Here is a 24,640-nt window from a genome sequence, read left to right as displayed (position 1 = left end):
AGGGACCGGCTCAATCCTCTTAGCTTCTCCTCTCCGTCAAGGGCACTGCAATACTCATCCACGTCAGGCAGGGTGATGGTGTGATGTAGTTTCTGAGCCTTTATTCCTGCCACACTTCCTCTTCTCTTTCATTAGCATCCTATCATTTTCTTTTTGTCCCTCCAATGTATCTACTATGTTAGCTGTGTTCTCCTGCTGCTACTGAAACATTCCAACTTCAGGGCTTGGAAGTGTTAAAACTTGAAAAGTGTGGCGTGTTTGTTGACATTCTTAGACAGTCACATCTTAACCAGAGGCCAGAAAGACCAAATGTGTTTCATAAGTGATTGAAGTGGCAGGAAAAGAAATGGCCCCGGCCGTCTGGCCTCCTTTGACAGTCTGTGTTCTCCTCCCTCTCCGTTAAACAACAACAACAACAACATATTGAAGTCTGATCCGACAAGCACCTGAGCAATTACCTGGCTGATGTCTCAGTCATATTTACCGGTCTCCTCTGTGTAGACTGTTATGTTGCCTGTTGTTTTGTCTTCCTCTATCAGACTTTCCGAAAATGGACCCTGGCTGTATCATTTGCATTATCATGTGGCAAAGCCAGAAAGGAAAAGAAAGGATGAAGTAATTTTGTCCTCTATAACACGCAAACACATGTCCCCTTGGAGTTGCTGTCTATGAACTGACCCACCAAAGTACACACGGTGTTGCAGACCTCAAAAGTGTAAAAAAGCATTGTTAGAATACATTGACAGTTCATATGAGCGCACGGTACACAGTAAACAATACTGTACGTACTCAGTTCTATGCCATGTGTTGGTTAAATCTAGGCTGAGCCGGCCTTTGGATGCACCTCCAGGGCTTTAATGCTTTATTGATGCTTAGATTGATCCTATTCTGTTGATGACTGACACATTAACACAACCTATGTACAATTGTTGGCAGTTAACAAATGCACGCACACACACACGCACACGCACACACACACCTGTCTATCTCTCCGTTTCAGTGTCATACATACACAGTTAGTATTCACTTTAGAGATGAATAGTTTTCTTGCAATGTATCTTTCATATCTATACGTCCATATATAACGGCCATGTAGGGACATTCTGATCCCGTCATTCACCCTTGAAGTGTGTGCGAGTGCAGAGCACATGCCGTCCTCTCATTCGTGCTCATGGTTCCCTTGACAACACAGCAGTTGCTACACATCGACTCTTCTTGGCTGTAGGGTTAAAACACACACACTTGCGGGCACATACATACACATGGGGCAGCTGTCATGGTAAAAAGGGCCAACCCTCTTTTCATATACACACACACACACACCCGCTGTGCGCACAGGCCATCCTCACCTGTTCCCTTTCCCACCTCTGCTGTGTGTGTGTTTGCGCCTCACGGCGGCCTGCCATTACTCGCTCGCTTATTGAGTTGTCACTGTTTGTCTCCTTGCTGCGTCGAGGGCAGACCCCCACACAGACATGCCCACACCTTAAATCACAGCCGGGCACTGCTCTCTCTCTCTCACACACACACACACACACACACACACACCTACTGCTTTATTTTCCCCACAGCTTTGCCTTTGCCTGTGCATATAGACTAGGTGCCCCAAATCAGCCTCAAAGGAAGGGCAAGAGAGGAGTGATGCAATTGTGTGTGTTCTGGTACCGGCTCTCCCTTCTCCCTCATGTCTCCCCATCGTAGCATCTCCTCCCATCTCACCCCGTCCATCTCCTGCTTTATATCCCTTAACAACGAGACGAGGGCTATCTCGTCGGCTGTGTCAGCGATTGGCATCTCTTTGCTTTTCCCTCCCTCCTTCACTCACTTCCTCCCTTGCTCGCTCTCTTTCTCCCACCATCCCTAAAGGAGAGTTAGTGGCTTTTAAGAGAGGGAGAAGAGGGGGTGGGGGCTCCTGGCAAAAAATCTCCTTCAGATACCAATGGGGATCTGGTTCTTTGCTTTGAATGAAGATAAATCTAATGGCTGGAGTGGGGGCGACACGCACAGATCTGTGTGGGTGTGTGTTGGATGGGTGGGTTGCCGGCTGTAAGAAATGTACTTTCTTTAGACTCCTTTTACCGGCTGAATCCCCCTGTGAAAGACTGGCTGGGCCAGTGCAGCTCCCTAAAATGCTCCAGGATTGTGAGTGTGTTCAATTTGGATTGTCCAAACGGTGATCATACTGCACGCTGATCAATACTTACTGGGTTTAAATCTCATTAGTGTTGACGTGTGTGCTTGCCTGATGGGCTGCCTGCGTCTATGCAGTCGTGCCATCAAATGTAATTGCGACTGGGGGAAACATATGGTCGCCTGATGAAGATGGCACCCTCCCTGTGCCACTGTGGCCCGAGGTGGATGACATAGTGTGTGTCTGTGTGTGCAAACGATATACTTTATACTCTGAGTTTCAGAGTCCCTGTTGAGCCAAACGTTGTCACTGTGACGTTTGTGTAGTCCCAATATTAAACACTAATGCCAGAGAGAGAGAGAGAGAGAGAGAGAGAGAGAGAGAGAGAGAGAGAGAGAGAGAGAGAGAGAGAGAGAGAGAGAGAGAGAGAGAGAGAGAGAGAGAGAGAGAGAGAGAGAGAGAGAGAGAGAGAGAGAGAGAGAGAGAGAGAGAGAGAGAGAGAGAGAGAGAGAGAGAGAGAGAGAGAGAGAGAGAGAGAGAGAGAGAGAGAGAGAGAGAGACTGACTGTCGCAGTTCCTATTGCAGCTCCATACTGTTTCTCTGCCGTCGCTAGTCGTTTGCCTCTTTTGGCTTTGAATTTACACTTTAAACATGCGCGCAGACACATAGCGTTATTATCTCCTGGAACAATGCTAATAGATGCATGTACTGCTGTGAGCAAACAGTTTGTGCCGCTGCTGCCAGCTGAGTGGGAGGGGAACGCTTGCCAAGTCTGTTACCCTCAGCCTCCTTGCCGCATCCTTTCCTCCCTCTCCTCTCATTCCTTGCCACTTCCCTTCCCTCTTTGCCTCAAATCTTCATCCCGGTTCTCCTCTCACCCTCTTCCCCTCGCCTCCTCTTTGTCGTCCTCACTCTCTAATTTCTCGCCCGCATGCGTGCATTTCCCTCAGCTCCTGCTTTCTGCTTGTCCCACGAGCCTCCTCCTCCTCCTCGTCCTCCTCCTCTCTCTCGTAGTATTAAACTGCAGTTGGAGTGGTGACTGCGTACGGCTGTGCTCAGCATATTGTTGTTGTGTGATACCACCTCGTTTCCTTTTATTTCTCCCCAGTTAATTGACCGTTTATGTTCACATACACACAGACGACGCTCCCCTCTGTAATTCCATATGCTTATTGATAGGACACCTAAATTGAGATGCTAATCCTAATGTTTTTACATCTATCTCCATAAATGTAACTGATGGACAAGTGCCTGCACTCCTGCATGCACAGACTGCGTCCGTTTGTGTTTAATTAGCTGGAGAGAGGGAGGGCAGAGGGGTAAGCAGAGAGGAGAGAGCAATATAGTCGGCTGTCTAATAATTTGCTCCCCCACCGGGCACGTACTCGTATCGCTAGGATTTTGCGAGGTCACGCTCAGCTTGGGGCTGCGCAGCGCCTCTCTATCACCTCTCGTCAACCAGGAATTCTCGGTTCTGTACTGCTTTGCCCACGGGCCCCAAAACAGCTGTTATCTGAGGAATCTGTGCAGGTCTGATTAGAGTATAGCTGATGGATCGGCCCTGATGCACACAGGCTCCCCTTGAAATGTCGGCTAATATTATACAGTTTTCAATAAAGCTTCATAAGGTCATAAAAGGTTAATTTTGAAGTGTTTTGGTGTTATGGCTTCGGCTAGGGCATTAAACGGCTCTTGGATGTAAACGTTCTTTGCCGTTTGCTCTCGGGGATGACATGTTTGACACTTGCCCAGGTCCATCTACAGTCACTCCTACATCCCACTTAATTAGGTACAGGCCGGATCCACTGTAATACATTAGAGTTGCAGTAAATCCTGTCTTTATTAAGCCCATCATAGCTTTGTAGATGGGACATCGCAGTGTTGATTCAGTCAGGTTTGAGTCGAGGCGTAGTGGTCAGATTGCATGTTACATACATGACGTAGGTGGTGCTGTTGTGTATCTTTACCTGCATTAACCATGCGGTCTCCAGGGTTTATCCTTTCTTAAATCATATCACACCAACACTGTGATTTGCAGCTTTTAATGAGACCTGCTGTACAAGTAAACTTTGATTGATGTAAATTTCCCTCAACCGAACGATAAAATTAGAAGTAAAGGTAAGAAGCTTCGACTCCCCACGGTGCAATGTGCCATGGATTTTCCACAGCAAAGCGAGAATGGCTATTGATTTGTTTGATATTTAAAGATCACCGCTGACCCCTGCTATGCACACACACACACGCACACGTTTAAACATACACACAGCAGCTTATTGCAGCGACTGAATTCTCCCTCCACCTTGTGAAAGCCGCTCCAGCTTTGTGCAGCTCGCCAAAGCTTTTTATTTATCTCCGACGTAGCTTTCATGTGCCACTCCGTGCTCGGCAGTCGGCGGTTTCGCTCGCCGAGGCCTCTGGATTAGTGCACAGCTCGTCATCTCAGGAGTCCACATTAATGCAAATTTTTGCTCCTGCCTACCGGTGCTGCACAGCTGATGCTGCCCTCCTTAATTGCATCAAATACGTACCTCTTATCTGCCGCAATCACCTCGCCACTTCCCCTTTCTGCATGTTCCGCTCTCCTTTCCTTGCCCACCTCTCCATCTCTCCCTCCACATCCTCCTTCCTTTTCTGTCTCTCTCTCCCCTCTCTCTCTCCCCTCTCTCTCTCCCTCTCTCTCTCTCTCCCTCTCCCCCTGATATCGTTGATAAGTTCTTTATCACTGCTGTCCCCCTGACACACTGAATCGGCGTGTCTGCGATAGCACGCTGCCCTCGCTATCTACCGTCGTTATTTTTTCCTTCCTCTCTCCATTTCTCCTCCTTCCCTTTGATGTCTAGAGGAAAGCGGGAGGCCATTTTGTCACCCCGGTTATACCTCTCCACCATCACCAAAGCATCTAAACCCAGATAATGGCATTCTCATGCTCGCAAAGATGAAATCCCCAAACGCTCCCTGTGATTCTCCACACAACCCCAAAACAAACTTGGCCTACTTGCTCTATGAAACGGCCGACGCTCTCTGCTTTGCCTCGCCTCGCTTTACAATTCAGTGTTAGAGGTAAAGATATATCACACTGCTTGATGGTGTGTGTTTTACTTGTTTTACATGCCCCTAAAATCACATTTACCACCCAACACTGCCCTATATTTCACTTCTGCAACCAATCCTGTCTTGTTTGCGTTGACACTGGAGAGGGAGAACTATAGATTCTGCATTCTGTGTGTTCATCTTTGAAGTCATTTTTTGTGGCGTTTCTTGTATTCTTAACCCCTTCGTATATGTAAGTGGAAGAAGCATTGTGGCTTATATACAGTAGGCGTGGCTCCAAGTGGCCACTAGATGGACATGCAGATGTGGATAAAGTTAAATATGTTGTACGCAGCGATGGCAGTGTTTACATTTGGAAAAGGCAGTTGAACTGTTTGCCCCGTGGAAATTAATTTTGTGTGTTTTACGAGTGTGTTTGTGTGTGATCCCAGGCACTGTAGCCTTGGCCGACGACTGCGAACAAGATTTCTCTCCAGACCGTAAATCTCAACAATAGCAGTGAAATTAATGGCCAATGGCTTCATTTTCTTGCTTTGTGCCTGCGTGTGTGTGTGTTTATGTGCCATTGTGCGTTGTCGTGTTTGTGCACACAAATGCACACCCCCCCCTCCACACACACACAAACACATATGTCTGAATCCCGGCGCTCTCTGGAACATGATTTACTACATGCACCTTGATCTCAACTAGTGGACAGGGGATCATAAAAGTGAGGCTTCGTCTCTGGCTGCTTGGACGGAAAAAAAGATGTTTTTCACCCACCAGAAGGCCAATAAACTCTCTCATGGGGAGTACCACACTTGACTGGGCCTCCGTATCGCAAAAAAATAGCCCACGCAACCCGACCATCATTCCGTCTTCCAGCAGCGAAATATGTGTGAATTTCACGGTGGTGTATATCTTCAGTATAGTCTGTCGGCGTGCACTTATTCAACACTACAGCCTCACAGCACCGGGGCCGTAGCCAAGGTGATGCCACCATGGAGATTTTTCTTCCGCCTCTGACCTGACTAACAACAAATGGTAGCACAAGCTGGTGGTTAAATATGGCTCTTTGCATGCATTTTCACACCGCTGAAGTCCCTATGCACCTGCAATAGATCCCCTGACTCCATCATCTCCTGCTGCTCCTTATCCGTTTGGACTCTCTTGGATTTAATGTAATGATACAAGAAATGGTGTGTAGTATAGTCCTTGAAATAGAACAAATTGCTCACTTGCTAATGAATGTCTTTTGTCACGAAAGCCTTGCAATTCTGAAATCACTAGTTTCCATAACTACCACATCCCTGTCCCTCTGCTTGACATTAGGACCAAATCGCTCTCTGCCCCTGACTCATATTGACTCACGCAGCAGCACGCTCCCAGGCCTGCCTAGAATAGCTGCACGTCGTCCCCCACTAGAACACTGGTTACAAGGCACAAAGTGTGCACGACACTGCTCACTGCGGTGCAATTTAGGGGCAGATATGCCATTGTAGGAAAATGTTGTGAACAAACGTCTGAAATTGTGTATTTTGGATGTATTTTTGCTCCGTTTGTTGCTGCCAACTAACAGGCTCTGACTTTGACCTGCTGAATTGACCTTCGCCCTTTTCAACGCGCACGCCCCTTGACAGTTATTGTCTCTCGTCAGTTTCATTTGCGCTGACCTCTTGATCTCCTTGTCCTGCCCCCTTCCGCCACATCCCCTTTTTACTGGTCTCCCTTCCTCAAGCATCCCCAGTGGTCCAGTCCATTACTGGTATCAGCACTCCTCATCTACTCTAACTCTACTGTGGAAACACGTCCTCTATCATCCCCTCCCCCTCCTCCCCCCTTGTGTGTGGCGCAGTCCAGGCCATTCACCACTCATGCTGGAGCCATGATGGCCAGGCTACATATCCCCCATTCCATCTGTAGCTGGCACTCTTGCATCACGTTCACTCTGCGTCCTCCTCTCCTCTCCCCGCCACCCGTACCTTCTCTCTCTGTCTCTCTCGCACACTCTCCTTTCTTCCCTTTGTTCCTTTTGCATTTGGTCTCTTCACCACGTCTTGTTTCTCTTTAATTTTCCTTTTATTTTGACTCAAATTGCACTCATTGTTTGTGTTCCTGAGGTCCCTCTTTAATGCTTGTTTTCCTTTCCTTTTTCTTGCCCCTTCCTCCTCTTTCCACACTCGTCTATTCCTCACGGTCTTTCTCGCCTCTCACTTTTCTACTTTTTCTGCTTTCCGTTTTATTCAGTCTGCCCGAATCATCAGCACAACCCCATCTTTCTCCCCCGGATATGATTATTTTCCGTTTCCTGCCTTAAGTAGCTCTCAATTCCTTCTTTCAGATGAACTCTCACTCATTCCGTCCAGTTACATGTCCTTTCCTTCCTTTTTTCTCTACCCAGCCCCCCCTCCCTCCTTCCCCAAAGCTCTGTACTGTGGCTAAATAGGTGCATCTCGCTTGGCTTCCGCTTACTAAATGGCTTCATGATTGGTAATGCATCACACAGACGGAAAAACATGACATGGATGAGCAAGGGACGCAGGCGAGGAGTGTTTTCGGGCCTTTCCGTAGCCGCCTGTCTGATTCGCTGATTGACGAGCCTGGAGCATAGTCGGGAGGTCGGTACGAAGCCACCCCATCACTGTACCGCTTCATATGTGACCCCTTTGCACAACATATGGCGTCTAATGCAGCCCTATTATGCCGTACCCGACTGCAGTGCAAAACTAACTATACACAATAACACAGCCTCATGCCAAGCACAGTTGTTACATCTGCTCATGCAACTGTTCACAATTGCTCTAACCTTTTCACACCAATCCTAGATACGACACACAGATACACTCGTCCACTCTTGTGTTCATTCCCTCTCACTCAGAGAAACCAGTCTTTTGTCTTTTGCATAGTTACGTTGTCACAGCAGTTGTGCATAAACAAGAGTGGGAGACGTTGCCATGCTTCCTGAGGTGTGAGTCAGCACATTGAAGAACGGTCAACTCCAGGCAGACATGTTTAAATCTAAAATTCTCCTCTCTCCCCTTACACCCTTTCTCTCTTTCCTCCTTTTATTGGTTTGCTCCTTTCCTCTCCACTTTTTATTTTGCCCTCATTTAGTTTCAGCCTGGTGTACGACAGAAAACACTATCGGCACATGCAGGAGCAGGAGACGCAGCCCACTCTCGTCCTGTAGAAAATGTCTCACGAGTTAAAAAGCAGGCTGCGTCATCGACAGAGAAAAAGTGGGCAAGGGAGCGAGGTGATTATTTGATCATGCCTGGTTTTTGCCTAAGTGACCAGTAGTCATGGCCCTGGGTGCACTGCAGTAAGTTATTTTTACACCAGTAAGATGGCGGAGGATAAGACTGTGTGAAATGGCAAGACACCGATGCAGTTATCACCAACGGAAATACTGTACACTCCCCTAAGATGTCTTGCAGCAGTGGCAAATTCGAAGGCTGTAAATTGCTGCCACTGTTCTGCTTAGTTTGTGCCCTTCGTTGTCTTTACATGTCAGAATTCCTACTAATGATAACACTCAGCATGCAGGGTGTTTTTTTTTTTTTAAATCTAGTGTCCAAGCACAGGGTGTCTCTCCTAAAAGAGCTCAATGTGCAGAGAAAAAAGCTGATGCAATGTGTAGGTTCTATTTCTGCTTGTTGCCTTCTTCAGCTGTTTTCTTTAACCTTGTCTCTTAGCTGCCCTGTTCTCCCCCTCCCTCTGTCACTTCCTAATTTTTCTTTTTTCTTTATGGCTTGGTTGTCGCCCAACAAACTTAGATGTCACTCCATTCTTCTGACGCACACACTGCATGTTAAACACACCAAGGGCTCTCCAAGCTCTCAGGAAGCCACTTCACTACTTATGATGCGGCACATCAACCTCTCGCTCTTTTTCCTTTTTTTTTTTTTTTTTCAGCCAACGTTCCCCTTCCCTGGTTAACTTTCTCTCTTCTCAAACGTGGAAAAGCACACCAAAGGACGTGTAATTCACACTCTAGTAATTACTCCCCAGGCTCTTGCAGATACTTTTGCTACTTTCAACAACTGCAATCCAATGCCAGTCAACATTCAGACTACTACTCTAACGCTTTGCCAGCTAACTCAGGCCAGGAACTGTGGATGTGCACTTGTCATGCATCTCACAATCCTATTTGTTGTGTTTCTTAATTAGCTTAGTTTCATACTACTTAATAAAAGGCCTTCAGTCATACCCATGGATTTCTTAGAGTATTCTTCTCATCATGTCTACACAACCCGTCTCTATGCATATTTTACTCCTACTTTCACTTACCCTACTTCAAGGGTGTTTCATCGCATTTTCCCCTCTTTTTCATTCATTTAAATACACAGTTAAGCTTCCTAGACGTTCCACATAACGACCAGATGGATCTTCCAGTTTTATATAGCTTGGCTACATTTGGCTACGTAAAACAAACCGTTTCACATGTCCCACGCCATACATACTAATCACTGCATCTGTGATCTCTCTTTGTTACCTAGAGAACTGGGAGACCATGCTATGACTGATATTGTCGAAGATACATGTACAGAAAAATGTACAGTTAACAGTGAGCCCCAACTTCATTTGTCACTATAAAAAGCCCATGCAGTAATTGATGAAGGTGCAACAGCTGGCTATGCAATGAAAAGTGAAATGAGGATCTATATTTTTTTGGCAAAGAACAAGACGGTAGCCACTTGCAAACACCGTTTCACCCCCTAATTGTAACCTTTCACTCATTAGATACATGACCAATTACAGTTAAGGAATGTAAGAAAAAGTGTTGTCTATATAACATTATCAGCTCATATCAGCATCAGTGTGACAAGCTTTTCAACTGTTTAACATTAGGGCCTGTGATAGTTTACCACACTTCATTCACTGACCTTTATAGACCCTTATGTACATACCCTCCCTGTATCGTTTGGCATCTGTCCTATTGTGTTAATGGAAGTTTATACCTCTGCATGATTACGGGCTTTTGAAGCAGCATGACTCACACAAATGGTATATAGACTGAACAAGGTCTTGCATGTTAAAAAAAGATGAAAAGAAATGGAGGTATTGAGCGATAACACAATTTACTTCAACATTATGATTCATTCTGCTTCAGTCTGCTTCAGTCTTTGGCACATGTAGGGTTAAAGTAAGCTGCAGCGTCTTACTGCAGTGTCTAACGCATTTGGCTGATCGTTACAGTAAACATCAGGAGAAGAGGAGAAAGGGGGAAAACATTTCTCTCTAATGCTTCCTTTTTTCTTCCAAAAATCCTTTTTATTGCATTTATAACATTTGGCACAGTACAAATTGGTGCTTTTACAAGATAAACCTGTAAAGATCGACACTGACCTTTTACTGTTTTTGTTAAAGAAAGTCATCTCCGTATAAATATTTTTCTTATCACTGCATTCTCTGTAGCATGGTTTAAAAATGACACAGAATGCCCCCATTTTTTTTTTAAACAAGACTACGCTCATTTGTCAAAGTCAAGACAGCATCTTAAACAACTCATCATTTTAAATAGAAGTTACAAGTTAGAAAATAGTTTCAATTTCTTTTTAATATATGTTTCTCTATCACCAGCCCATGGTAGCTTCAATTTGTCCATATATATATATTTATTTATAAGCATGTACAACAAGAAATCATCAGTCTTTAAGTTTGCACTCTGTACAAAAAAAGTAGTTCCTGTCCTTTTTACGTTGTGCATTCTATTGCATGATTTTATGAGAGAGGGAGTGGTTAATAGGACGGTGTCGGTAGGGAGCTAGCGGCCTAGGTAACAGAGAAGGAGCCATTTGTGGGGTTGGTGGGGGCTTTTAAATCTGAGTTTCCTGTACCTTTTCCTTGGTGTGAGTTTTTATCGCAAAGGGCTCAGCCACTGCTGTGATGGTGCTGGGCAAGGTTCGAGGCAGAGAGTTCCCAACATTGTTGTCCGTCCATTTAGCCCCATGACCACTCACTTTATAGGTGTTGTATTTGGGCTGTAGAGTGCTGTAATCCACTTTATGAGGGCTATAGTCCACTTGCGAACTGTAGTCAGGTTTAGGTCTCTGAGTGTTGGGACTAAAATCAGACGTGAAGGCGCTGTAATCCGCTTTGTGAGGGCTGAAGTCCGTCGTGAAGGCGCTGTAATCAGCTGCAGTCTTATGGGGAGTGTAGGGGTCCTTGGGTTTGTATGTAATGTCAGATCTCTGGACACTGTAGTCTGGTTTGGGTTTAGGCTGAGTATTGTAGTCGGGCTTAAATGGGCTGTAATCAGGTTTCTGTCTTGGATGAGTACCGAAGTCGGGCTTGAATGGACTGAATTCAGTTTTGGGTTTAGGGTGTGTACCGTAGTCAGATTTTAATGGGCTGTAGTCATGTTTGGGTTTTGGTTGGGTGCTGTAATCTCGTTTGAATGGGCTGAAGTCAGATTTCTGTCTGGGTTGAGTGCTATAATCTGGTTTGAAAGGGCTATAATCTGTTTTAGTTTTTGGGTGAGTGCCAAAGTCTGGGTTGAATGGGCTGTACTCTGCTTTAGATTTATGAGTGCTGTATTCTGGTCTAAACTGGCTGTAGTCAGGCTTTGGTCTATGAAGGCTAAAATCTGGTGTAGATTTGTTAGTGCTGTAATCTGGGATGGGTTTGTGGCTACTAAAGTCCATGTTTGGCTTGTATGTAGTATACTCAGCCTTGGGCTTGTGGAGGGTGAAGTCAGGATGGGGCTTGTACTCTGCCTTGGGTTTGGAAAAGCCATAATCAGTCTGGTGGCTAATAAAATCCAGTTTGTGTATGCTGTTGTGGTCCCGAATCTCAGGCAATGTGAGAGATGTCTCTTGAGCTGCCGACGCTGGTGGTGGAAGGTCCTCCTCATCCACCTGGATAATCTCCACAGTCCGGGCAGCTGCCACTGTGCTCCTCTGCTGGTGGCGCTTTCTCAGTTTATAGAAGGCAATGAGCATGACAGCAGCCAACAATGTCACTGCCACAAAGCAGCCTATTATGATCTTGGTCGTCTTCATGACTTCGTCCAAGCTTGGGCCCGACTTGCCTGGCTTGCCAGTGGCACCTTGGGGTCCAGGTGTGACAGATGGCTTTGATGCTGGACTTTGAGTACTTTGTAGCAGCACAGTGGGTGTGGAGATGAAGACTGGCTGAAAGACGGAGGGAGAGGCAGTTGTAGTTGTTGTCCCTAGGCCTACCCCTCCTCCTCCAGCTACTCCAGCTCCGGCAGCAGCTGTGGCGGTGGTGGTTTTAGTTTTGGGCATCTCTGTGGTTGGCCCCAAGACTTCCACGGTCACTGTCGTGAAGTAACTCAAGTTGGACGTATTGAGCTCAGCAGCACTCACGTTTAGGTAAGCTGAGGCATTGGAGTTGCCAGCTGCATTGGACACCATGCAGGTGTAAGTTCCTGTGTCGGCTGCGAGGACGTTTGAGAAATTCAGCGTACCATCATTCAGGACTGATATTCTTGGGTGACTGGAGGCATGTGTCAAGATAGTCCCATTGGGTAGGAGCCAGCGAACCGATGACATTGAGGCAGTGCGGCAACGAAGTTCAGCAACTCGCTCAGCTGAGATGTTCAAGTCTCTTGGTGCATCAGCAATGAAGGGTGCAGAACACTGAAGTGCTGCGCCCTCACCTCTGTCCACCTCCACCAGCTGTCGACCTCTCATGCTGGCAGGTGAGTGGCAGCGTCCGCAGCAAGTGGAGTTAGTGGGGATGTACTCCCTCAGCCATCGTGCCAACCACACAGCTTCACAGCCACAGTTCCAAGGGTTGTGGTGGAGATGAAGCTCCACTAGGTACCTGAGCGGGGTGAACAGGTCATGTGGCACAGCGCTCAGATTGTTGTGGGCAAGATTTAGCTCCACCAATGATGATAGGTCATCAAAGGCATTGCGTTCTATCACTGTGATCTGTGAATTCATCACCCATAGTTTTTTGAGCGAACGCATCCCTTTGAAGGAACCTGGCTTTATCTCTGGGAAGTGATTTTCCGAGATCTCCAGCTCCTCCAGGCCCTTTAGGGGGCTCAGATTTGGCATTTCACCTCTTATGTTGCACATGCCCAGGTTGAGGTACTTGAGGTTTTGTAGGCCCTCAAAAGCTCCTTCAGAGATATACTCCAGTTTCCTTAGTTCCCCCAGGTCCAGTCGCATAAGAGAGGGCACCCGGTTGAAGGCATAAGAGGGAATGCTCTCAATGGGGTTGTTCCTTAGCCATAGTTCTCTTAGTTTAGAAAGATACTCAAAGGCCCCACTGGGCACCACCGTGAGTCTGTTGTCAAATAGCTCCAGTGTGTTGAGGCTGGTGAGTCCATTGAACGCGCCCACCTCAATCTGCCTGATGGCATTTCGCCCAAGCTGGAGCACCTCAAGGTGGTGCAGGTGCCGGAAGGAATCAGCCTGCACCGCCTCGATGGCGTTTTCCATTAGATTGAGGTGTCGCGTGTTGGCAGGAATGCCTGGCGGCACACGGGTGAGGCCACGTCGGGTGCACACCACTTTCCCCTGCTGATTACTGCAGGAACACTGCGGTGGACAGCCTTGGGGTCCTTGAGACACCGCCGCCCCCGCCAAGGCCAGGGAGGCGCTGCTCCACGCTCGCGCCATCAGAAAGACTACACAAAGCAGGGCGGCTTTCCTGGCACGATGCACAGCTACCCGCCCCAGGAGACTCATGATGTGGCACATTCATAATTCAGCATCATCTGGGGGGGAGGATGAGGGGGTGTTTGAGGGTGGTGGTTTGGGACTAGGAAAGTACGTGGTTGGTTGACAGTAATGTTAAGGGAACCAGAGTAAGGAAGTTAAAGGGCCTGAAGAGGACAGGGAGAAGAGGTGGGGCTTGGATGTCCACTAAGGGCCAAGAGGACCTAACCTCAATTAAGCAATGCTTCCCGTAAACTGTGCTCAACAGCAGAGGGAGTGGGGTGGGAAGAGGGGGCTGGCATTTCTGAAAGGCATGTATGAGGAGGACATAATGGCAAGCCAAACAACCAATAACCTTATCACAAGACGTTCAAGGAGGGCAGGGTGTTAGAAATTGATGCAAAGAGAGGTTGAAACACTAGACACCTACCTCAAGTAATAATTATAGGTCCTTGAATTGAGATATATAGCTTTCCTCCTTTTTTTGCAATCACAGAAAAAGCTGGGGATTTCAAATCAGACGCGTGTATATTCCAACAACAGCAAAGGACGCCTTTTTATATATTCAAAAGAGGCTTCAGTGCCAAAGGGCTAAACCAAGACGAGCCCTTTTTGTAAATCCACACATCCAAATAGAAAGGTCTGAAGGCCCTTTTGTGAGTGTTTTTCCTTTCCTTGTTGGTAAGGGGGACAAAAAGAAAAAAATACTGTATGTAGGAATCCAGTCAAGCTCCCAAAGCAGCAGTGCTCCTCTGCTCACTTCTTGCTGTCGGCTCCTCTTCTCTCGCTTGTCCTTGGAATCCGACAGTCGATCCCCCTGCCAGACACCTTACCCAGTTCTCCATAGCACAGGCAAACGCACAGGAAGACGCGCACACAATTTTCTTCTTTTGCACCAAAAAAACCCAAAGCAGAAAAGACAAAAAAGAAGGAAGGCAGGAAGGAGGGAGGGAGGAAGTGGGGGGGATGATCGGAGAAGAGAATGAATGAAAATTCCACAGTCCTTTGAAATGTTCTTTGCCTTTTGTTTGTGACGGTGGGGGGTTTACCAAACCGAAAAAACAGACCCCCTCCTCTCTGTATCCCTCTGTTCACTTTTTAGTGGTCAATCAGTTGGTCGGTTAGTCAGTCTGACCACCCTTCTCCTTCTCTGTCTCCCTCTCTCTCTCTCTCTCTCGTTGCCTCCTTCTCTCGCTCACCCTCAGTATGCCGTCGTGTCCACTTGATTTTTTTCACCCTGTAGTGCTCGGTGGGGGTTGAAAAGGCTAGGCGACACACTCTGCCTTCATTAGCTTCTTCCTCTTCTTTAACTAGCAGCACGTTCCAGCCTCGGCAGCCGCGACGGCAGCAAATGCAAATGCGCACGCACGCTCACCATCCCCGTGAAGCACACAGCAGCAGTGGCGAGCACACAGCAGCAGCTGCAGCCTGCCTCCCATGCACTTCCCAATAATCCGTCAATTTCTTCAGAGGGGGAGTGTGTTGGCTGATGGAAGGGGGGGCAATGGGGGGTGCTGGGAAGAGTGGGGGTGTTATAGCTGGGTTGATCAAGGTTGGTTGGAGGGAGGAGGGCTGGTGCGCAGTTTTTCTTTCTCCTCTCTCTCCAGCTTGTTTCTCTTTTCTTCTTTTCCAGTTTTCTCTCCCCGCGTGGCGATCGGCACCGCCACGCTAACGCAGCCTTCGACCAAGGAAAGCAGCGAGACAGGCAAGGCGAGCACTAAGAGCGCGAAAGCTTACAGGCGTGACATTAACAGTAGCGTCGATGTGGAAAGGATCCGTTGTAGCGGTAAAAGAGAGAGCGTGCGGTGCGCCGGCTTGGATCTCTCTCTCTCGCTCTCTCGCTCTCTCTCTCTCGCTCTCTCTCTCTTGCGCTCTCTCTCTGTGTCGCGCTCACTCGCTCTCTCTCACTTGCGCTCACTTGCTCACTCTCGCTCTCTCTCCCTCTCCCTCTCCCTGCCTCCTCTCTCTGCAGTGTCCTGAGGTACTTTGCTGAGCTCAAAGCACTCGGTCTTCTTTAGCGATCTACTTCTTCAAAAACCGGTTTACTCTCACTGTCCTCCATTCTCCTTTTTAAAAATGTTCTTAGTCTCTCTCTCTTTCCGTGTCTTTCTCTGGCTTTGTGCGGCATACAGGAATAGACGGGCTGTCCAGGCTAACGGCAGAGATGGACAGTGGCATCCCCGCAGCAACCGGATTTTAACCCCCTCCTCCCCAGGATCAATGCAGCCACACAATTAGTTCATGCAAAGCTGACCATTGCTACTATCGTGGCAAATGCAGATAGACGGGACCCTGCTTCTCGCTCTCTGTTGCTTCGCCCCTCATGGTGCACATTTCTTCTTCTCCTCTCTCTAATTGCGTGTTCTCTCTCTGCCTTACTCCCTCACTCTTCTTGCTTTGTCCTTTAGTGAAAAACAGAGGAACATGAATGGACTGCTGACGCATCCTGCTTGGAGCAGTACTTCGGTTTGATGCAGTGTGTTTTGTGCATCAACCTCCTCCCCCCCTTACCCACTCCACCCTTACACTCCTCGCTGTCTTTGTTAATGTCTCACTGTAGACTGCTTTGATGATCTGTTGCAGGAGACGGTAACACGGTCAAAGCGAGAGTGGGTGGCAGTCGAATAACGACGCAAACAGTAAATGTGATGAATGGTTTTGACACCCAGCCTCCCTCCATCTCGTTCCCCGATTTCAGATTGATTTTAACATTTGGTGACCCTAGCCTTATAAGATTCTATTTGCCCTCCAGACTGATTTTGAGATCCAGGGCTTTAAAGTTTCACCACTGTGGATACATGACCTCTCACAAATTTTGACTTTTTAAAATATAAAAGCCATAAATTTGAAGCATCCCTCAATGACTTAGTTCATGTGTTCATCTCATTTCTGCCTAAATGCCTGATTAAGCCTTATGATCACGATTTAACATTAGTTCATAGGACAGACTTGCAGTGAGACATATTCCTGGAGCATCTGTAATATTGTCAAACATTGCAACATTCTTTTCCATATATTGGTGGGCTTCACATGTGATTGGTTTCGTTTGAAAACATCTGGAGCTCATTTAAGTAAAGGATGTGTGCTCATGCAACTTGAGTACCTATTTCAATAAATGTATAATGGGACTTTTACTTGAAGCTTGTTTGTTACAATGTCACAATTAGTGTGAGATTGATTTCTTGCTCTACATCACAGAAATTGCAGTTTACATTTTTCCATTCTCTGTACATTATGTTGCTAATGATGATGAATTCATGAGCTGGCGTGTTAAAATGAAAGCTGAAGTTCCATTGAACGTCAGAAATCTACAATATTCAAGCGTTTATGGGTGCTGGATAAAGGCAAAGCATAAAACAGCCTCTTCCTGCAATTTTCCCCTCACACTCCACCCCCTCCATCATGTCTTTGCAGGTAGTTAGAGCACTCTAAACAGGCAGGCCTTAACCCTCAATTTGAGCACAAACTGTCGCTTCAGGAAGCACACAGCTATAAAGGTCATGTTAAGGAAGGCGAATGGGAGAGAACAAGTAAAGGTTTACCTTCCTGCTGCAGGAGAAGAGGCAAAACAAACGGACCCTACTGTCCCATCACCCCCTCCATCTGCAATGATTCGTACCAGCCTCATGTCCATTAAACTAAGAACAACTGTGGGTAATTGATGTTTGGTAAAGCTAGCTGTGACAGTGCTGCTAGGTGTGTGTGGGTGTGTGTGTGTGTGTGTGTGTGTGTGTGTGTGTGTGTGTGTGTGTGTGTGTGTGTGTGTGTGTGTGTGTGTGTGTGTGTGTGTGTGTGTGTGTGTGTGTGTGTGTGTGTGTGTGTGTGTGTGTGTGTGTGTGTGTGTGTGTGTCAGTTAAGGGAACATGTGAGAATGGGGAGAGGGTGGAGAGAAAGCATGCCAGCTAGAAAAGGTCACAGTGCCTGTAGCACGGTACGTTATTCCCACCGGCACAGAAGTAGAGCCAACTCCTATATTACACAGCACACACATCGCTCCCTGAATTCACTGCGGTTGAATCTGAATAAGCTCCAGTGAAGCACATGTAACGGTGAGGTGGCAGCCATGGGAGCATAGGGCGATTTTCCTCCCGTTAAGGAAGAAGGACAATTTAGTTTCCACAGGGATTCCCTGGCAGCGGGGCTATATGGAGTGTGTTGATGCACTCCTGCGTAGACGTGCTGCATTATTTCGATTTCACACCTCCAATATACGTGGTGTTTTGACTCACTCGCTGAAATTCCCACGCTTACACAGAATACATCTGTGAGGTGCCGTTACCTTTCCATTCTTACAGAAACGCAAATGGCTGCAAATATGTATGTCTGCTCATGTCCACTTTACTGATGCACTGATAGCTGTTAGTAGTAGTAGCAGCAGCGTATGTGGTACATTAGTAATACTTGCAATGCCTGTTTGCTGGTGTAGATAGGTTTCCTGTGTGTGTGTCAGATGGCACCTGTGCAATGCTCAGTAGGAAAGGTGTGACAATTCTGAGGAGCAAGTGACCCAGAATTGGTTATGGCCGCTTCAACAAAATTCTCCACCCAAACCCTCACACTGGCCATTTTCTCTCCCTCCAATTTCTCCCTTTTCACTCTATTTTGGTCACTTAGTGGACACTGTGCCTTCTTATTACTGATGTGGCGCGGCTCATGGCTTGCCAAGTACTCTAATGCTCCACTAACCAAAAGTCTCCCCCCCCCCCCCCCCACACACACACACACACACTGTAGATTTGTGCTGCCCATATTGACTGATATGGGCAGGATTTGGTGGTTGGCCAAACCTGAGTAATCACAGCAAGATTTTCCTCCGATCGTGTGTGTGTGTGTGTGTGTGTGTGTGTGTGTGTGTGTGTGTGTGTGTGTGTGTGTGTGTGTGTGTGTGTGTGTGTGTGTGTGTGTGTGTGTGTGTGTGTGTGTGTGTGTGTGTGTGTGTGTGTGTGTGTTCGCTCGCATGGCATTCCTGACATTGGCAAAGAAGTCAACCAGAAAAGTCTTTGCCAAGCTGCTGGGCTCTTTTGAGCTTAATAGCATTTAGCATTATTGAATTCTCCAACATTGCTAAGCTGTAGAAATTTGAAGTGTCTGCGGCGGTCTATGTGAAACCGTGGTGAGCAGCAGTCGTAACCCAGGTCTGAGCGGTCCTGTGTTGCCATGGCGTAACATACATACAGTAACTCCACAAGGGCAGTGCTGTCAGGCCCGGGAATCACCTCCGGGACTCACTGATGGACGATGGCTTGATGAGCTGTCAGATACGTGGGACACCCCCCCCCAAAACTAACTGAATGACCGTTACTTCCCCTGGGTCCCCCCAAGGCTTTCTGAGGTCCTATTGCAACAGGCCCCAAGAGCACTGGGTGTGGTTGGGGGGTACCGGGTGACCCAGTTTGGCTAGGCTCGCCTTTTAATCAGCCGGCATGTTGGCGCGGTGAATGCAAACAGGGCATAACCCGTCCCCGAGGTCGAACGCCAGCAGATCTGGGATGCAGCCAGTCACATGTAGGTCAGCAAGCCTGCGTGTCTGCGTGTGTGTGTGTGTGTGTGTGTGTGTGTGTGTGTGTGTGTGTGTGTGTGTGTGTGTGTGTGTGTGTGTGTGTGTGTGTGTGTGTGTGTGTGTGTGTGTGTGTGTGTGTGTGTGTGTGTGTGTGTGTGTGTGTGTGTGTGTGTGTGTGTGTGTGTCAGTAGTTCCATTTGGGTGAATGGCCTCCAGTATGGTATAGCAGCTACGACAATCAGATTAGACCAATGTACAGTCAAATGATAGATCTAATGATAATGTCATTGCATCTGCCATTGCCATCACCAAGGATTTACAGTACAGGCCCTTTGGCCAAATGGAGGATTTGTGTGTGTGTGTGTGTGTGTCATTTTTCTCAAGGAGACAAGAGACTCACTATTTTTGGGGTTGTCTTGTGGTTTGAGAGCTATAATAAAGTGTTGCGTGTGTGTGTCCTCCACGCCACCCAGTAATGTCCTGGTGGCTGTTTGCGCACCATTACCTAACGTGGCACCGTGCTATCTTGACATCTTACCAGGCCACGTACACACACACACACACACACACACACACACACACACACACACACACACACACACACACACACACACACACACACACACACACACACACACACACACACACACACACACACACACACACACACACACACACACCTCCCCCAAAATGATGACCTTGAGGTAAAGGATTGAGTCCAGACACTTCCTTTTCCATTTTAGTTTCCAGGAATTAATTCTGTGAGAGATTACTTGTGTACACACACACACACACACACACACACACACTCTGCTATCTGTGTGCAAGTAAAGGCTTAAACTGCTCGGTAGGTTGATTTTTTTTTTCCTCATCTCACTTAGACACGCACATGCAAACACCCCAATCATATGGCAGCGTATCAAGAGATTAAAGCAGGCAATAGGGGATATTAGTTGCTGCGTTGTGGAGGCACGAGATGGCGTTTCATCTTGGTACCTGCTCTGTCTGCCCATCTGCCCTCGCCGACCTTGAGTCACCGCCATTCAACACAGCTGGGGGGAGATCCAGCGGTGGAAGGTTTTACCCCCCCCCCCCCCTAAAAAAATGTCTAATTACTCATCCTGCTTTTATAATCTAGTCCTAGTGGTTACATATTTTCACATTTCTTTCATCTGGCCCTTTGTCCCTCTCTTGTCTCATGTCCCTTAATCCCCCCTCTATGCCCTTTTTACCTTTGCCACTCTCCCCGTCCTGCCTTTCTTCTTAGCTACACACACACACACACTCTCTTCACACTCGCGCCTCTTTTTTTTGCTCTAAGTGCCCTGTTTTACCCCTGCTCAGTTCCTTTTCTCTCTCTCGCTCTTCCCCTGTCCTCCTTTCTTTGTTGTCACTCTGCATCTCCAGACTATATCTTCCTCCCACGGTCCCTCGGTCTAATTTTTGCGAGCCAGTGTCAAGTTGTTTGTTTGCTCAGCCCACGTTTGTGTGTTGGACACTCTGTACACAAACCGGGGTGATATGAGGCGAAGCTCACAATAAGCAATAAAAGAGGACTGTTCACTTGTCCCTCTCGTTCTTCCTCTTCTGTTCATCGTAGCCCTGATAGACCTTCACATGTACATAAACTGTGCAGAATTTGTTTATAATCATTATGCTGATTTTTGAAAGTTTATCCTAATACCCTTTGTATGATCTCTCTATTTTCTGCTGCCTATATGCTAATGCCTTGTCTTGCCCGGGCCACATCATTGGTCAGCTGGCCTCGTTAGAATTCATGGAGCATTCCGGTATGCACGTTCATCACAGCGTTGCCTTGCCAACTGCCGGGCCATAAGAAATGGATGGCTCCTTCTTTGAGCAATGTGGAGGTAACAACATAGTAATTCACCACAGCAAGAGAAGTTAAATCTTCCAGACTTTTAGCTCCTCTGGAGTAAAGCTGAAGATGTGTCTTAATCCAGACTCCACCCTTCCTCCTACCTTCCCTTCCTCTGTCCCTCTCATGTCCTTGGGCCCTGCTGACAACAGAATTCTCTGGTCCCCGCTGAGTTGTTTGTATGCAACATTGGCCATTAAATGAGACATTTGTCCAGTGGTGGTGATGCAACGCTGACTGTTTTGCTTTACTTGTCGAAGGTAATTTCCTCCCTCGGTTTCATTTATTGTTCACCCTAACAAATGCTTAGTTTTGCCTCGATGCTAATACGCATAATCTGGTGCTTTGTTTAGTCTTGACAGAATGACAACTACTATGACAAGCTTCTCGAAGTAACTGAATCTGACATGTAGTGCAACAAAAAGCTGTTGGTTTGTCTCTACATGTACATCTTGCTGTTAAAATTGCGTCCTTTAGGCCTCAATGACCTCCACCGCTAAACAGCCTGTTAAAGCCTGTCCTTAAAACTTATCAACTAATCTCATCTCTCCCAGAATTGCAGCACGTTTGCCGAGTTGGAGTGAAACACTCTATGAAACCCCAGATCCAAGAATCTCAATCAAGCCGTGTGCACAGGGCAAATAGCCACAGTATGGCCTGGTACAGTGGGAATGAATAAGCATGTTGAAACACATGTCGTTTTTGGCCATCAGATCAAGGGTGTGTCAGTCCATATTTTTCATTAATATCTGCTATGTTGGTTTACTCGTCCTGTTTACGTACCATTCTGTTGGTTCTTTTCTCTTCTGTGGTCATGTTAAATGTTCAGCACACGCAGGTACACGTATACCTATGCTTACCGTGAAGTAGTATCACCCCCCCCCCCCCGGCCTGCGTCTCTCTTAGGGTGTTGGCTTTCGCTCTCTTTCTCTTTGAGAAGCTAAGCTAAGTGTGTCTAATCTGCAAGTGCAGCGACAAATGTTCGGTGCCAGCCTACCTGCCGGCCGTGACAATACCACACTCCTGGCAAGTCTTGTCCGCCCGAGCAGGTAGAAGGCGGTGGAGGCGGAGGAGGAAAGACGGGGGGGGGGGGGGGGGGGTTGGCTTGCGTCTGAGAAGGGAGCAGTTGCTAGAAGAATATGGAGAAGGAAAAGGAAGGAAGCGATGTGAGAAAATTGAGCATAGGCTTGCAGATAAAGGGAATATGGGTCGACGGGTCAAAGAAAAGTAACCTGGCCGCCCCCGCCAGGCCTCAAGGTTCTGCGACCTTGCTTAAATGCGTTTTCTGTAGCAGTGCAGTCAGGGATATCCCAAGAGGTAGGCTGAGGCCGGAGGGGGGGGGGGCAGCAGGATCCCGGCGATGAAAGAAAGGGGGGAAATGGCAGCAGGCAGCACTTTCTAAATTGAAGTCAATAACACAGCAGTTCATTCTATCAGACCCGGTCCTCCCACACACACACAGCCTGCTTACAGTCAACTAAGGAGAACTGAGGGGAGAATGTCGATTGAGTTCTCCGGAGCGTCGCTGTGCCGTGACGCACGGGTGTTTGTGCAGGTGAGCGCACACGGAGGGGAAATGGTGCCGTCAGTGAGCCAGAGGCGTAGAGACCAGAGCAGTACCATGAATAAAACTCACTATACTAATAGAAAATAGTCTTCTGTGATATCTGACAGTGAGCACATGCTGCACAGTTGATGACAAAGAAAAATAGAAAAACGAAATCATGCGACTCGGAAGCTAAAGCAAAGGGCTGATTGAAAAAGAAGTGACCGAATTCTCTGAGGCTGTGACACGGGAGGGCGTTCATTCTACACATGGCCGCCGTTTGATATTTTGCCAATGCATGCATATCTGTCACACACATGCACACGCAGCCTTATTTTACCTCTAATCCTTTTCTACGTTAGCACTACATAGCTTTGGGGGATTAAAGCCGACATGGTTTTCCAGCTATGCGTTGGGCTCAGAAAGGAAATTAGTGGCTGGTAGAGGGCGAGACATTCGGCTGACACGGGGTTTGCCTGCCAGTGGACGCATCTGTGTTAAAGCTGACGTACTTTTAACACAAATCTGATGACGAGCACAGTTACCGGCACATCTGCTCAGAATGAGACCAACGTGGTTTCTTTGGCGTCACAAGCACGTCTTTGCTTTTGCTGAGGTGAACACCAAATGAAAGGATGCTGCGGTTGTGATGCGCCGCCGTTTGTAGTGGCGTACTGACGCGGCCGCGTGCGCTCCATCAGCTCATCACAGGTCGAGACGAAGGCAATTTTCACCCACGAGATTAAAAGCTCATCTATGCTTCAGCCCGTCCATAAACTGTCTCGCTGATGGCATCTGCATAGATCAGGTGTAGCCTAGTTGTTTAATGGTGGTTTAATGTGGCCTGGTTCTTTGCAAAGCTGTGAAAACAAACGCATGCACACAGGATTACCTCAGCATATTGAGTAAAGTTATTTCCCAAGGCAGACATTGATTTCCTTTTCATTTTCCTGCCACTCATTGTTCGACATTTTTCTGCAAATTAAGATTTTGACATGAAAGCTGGATTGAACTGTGCTGTCTCTAGAATCACAGCAAAGGATGAGGTCACGTGCATGAGGGGGGGGGGGGGGGTTCTTCAGCAGGCGGTTCTATTCACACAGCTCCAATGTGCTATTAGAGAATCGCTCCGAAGGTCTGGTTAAATTGTAATTAGAGGTTTTGCTCCGGAGCCTAAAAACTTTTCAGCCGAGCCAACACAACTTCTGACTCGGTTCGGCGTCTATTGTTAATGTGACGAGCGGCTCGAAGGGGCCAGCGAATGAAAAGTGTGATTAATTTCAGCAGCGGCGCCTCTCCGCAATCACACGCCGTGGGATGACAAAGACGCACTGAATTCATTCTGGATCTTTTCCCTTCGCAATTACACAGGTCTAGACTACACTGCTTGGCATTCCAGAGGCGTAATGTAAAGCTAATCTACAGGCCAGGTTCACGTGGTGGACCGGAATTAGGGTTGATTCAGACAGACAAGGGTGCATCAGAGGTCTTAATTTCGTGCCCTTCTCATATTCAATTCGATATAATTGGAGTGTAAATCAGAGTAGAAGCTGCCAGATTCAGGCTGTAGTGCTCAGCTGGAAAATTTTTAAGTTGGAATCAAGCTGCTGCCCAAAGTGAGTTCAGTCAGCTCAGCTTCTCGCTCCTGAATCGAGCTCAGGTGCCCCGCCAGGTCAGGAGGGGAGTTGGGTTTTTGTGTCTGCCGTTAAGGGCGATGTCATAATGAAGAATTTAAGTTTATACATTTGCTTCTGTTCGTGAGCTTTGGGGGCAGTTGGAAAAAGAATGAGATTGACATTTAAACGGCCGAAATTAGTTTTCTTTCTCTGGGTGTCTGGCCTCGCCCTGAGGAGCTCAGATACCTTGGAGGAGTTTATGGCCGCGGATGCTGTCGCCTGGCTTTCAAAGGAGTCACTTG

General features: G+C 47.4%; 2 protein-coding genes across 2 annotated transcripts in view; one reads left to right on the top strand and one right to left on the bottom strand.

The window, feature by feature from the left end:
* Positions 1-24,640, top strand: part of snd1 (staphylococcal nuclease and tudor domain containing 1) — a 140,619-nt gene that overhangs the window by 52,507 nt on the left and 63,472 nt on the right. The window lies entirely within an intron of this gene.
* On the bottom strand, positions 10,625-14,713 carry lrrc4.1 (leucine rich repeat containing 4.1). Its single transcript, XM_076158833.1, has one exon. The coding sequence runs from the start codon at positions 13,837-13,839 to the stop codon at positions 10,981-10,983; it is 2,859 nt and encodes a 952-aa protein (XP_076014948.1). The 5' UTR covers positions 13,840-14,713; the 3' UTR covers positions 10,625-10,980.

The sequence above is a fragment of the Genypterus blacodes genome, unplaced genomic scaffold, assembly GCF_046128005.1.
Source record: "Genypterus blacodes isolate CSIRO-AG114 ecotype Tasmania unplaced genomic scaffold, CSIRO-AGI_Gbla_v1 ptg000090l_1, whole genome shotgun sequence".
Classification (NCBI taxonomy): domain Eukaryota; kingdom Metazoa; phylum Chordata; class Actinopteri; order Ophidiiformes; family Ophidiidae; genus Genypterus; species Genypterus blacodes.
Note: the sequence above shows the minus strand (reverse complement) of the source record. Positions and strands in the feature narration are given on the sequence as shown.

Excerpts from the sequence above, each read along its gene's own strand:
- lrrc4.1 (XM_076158833.1), bottom strand. The coding sequence starts at position 13,839 with ATGTGCCACATCATGAGTCTCCTGGGGCGGGTAGCTGTGCATCGTGCC.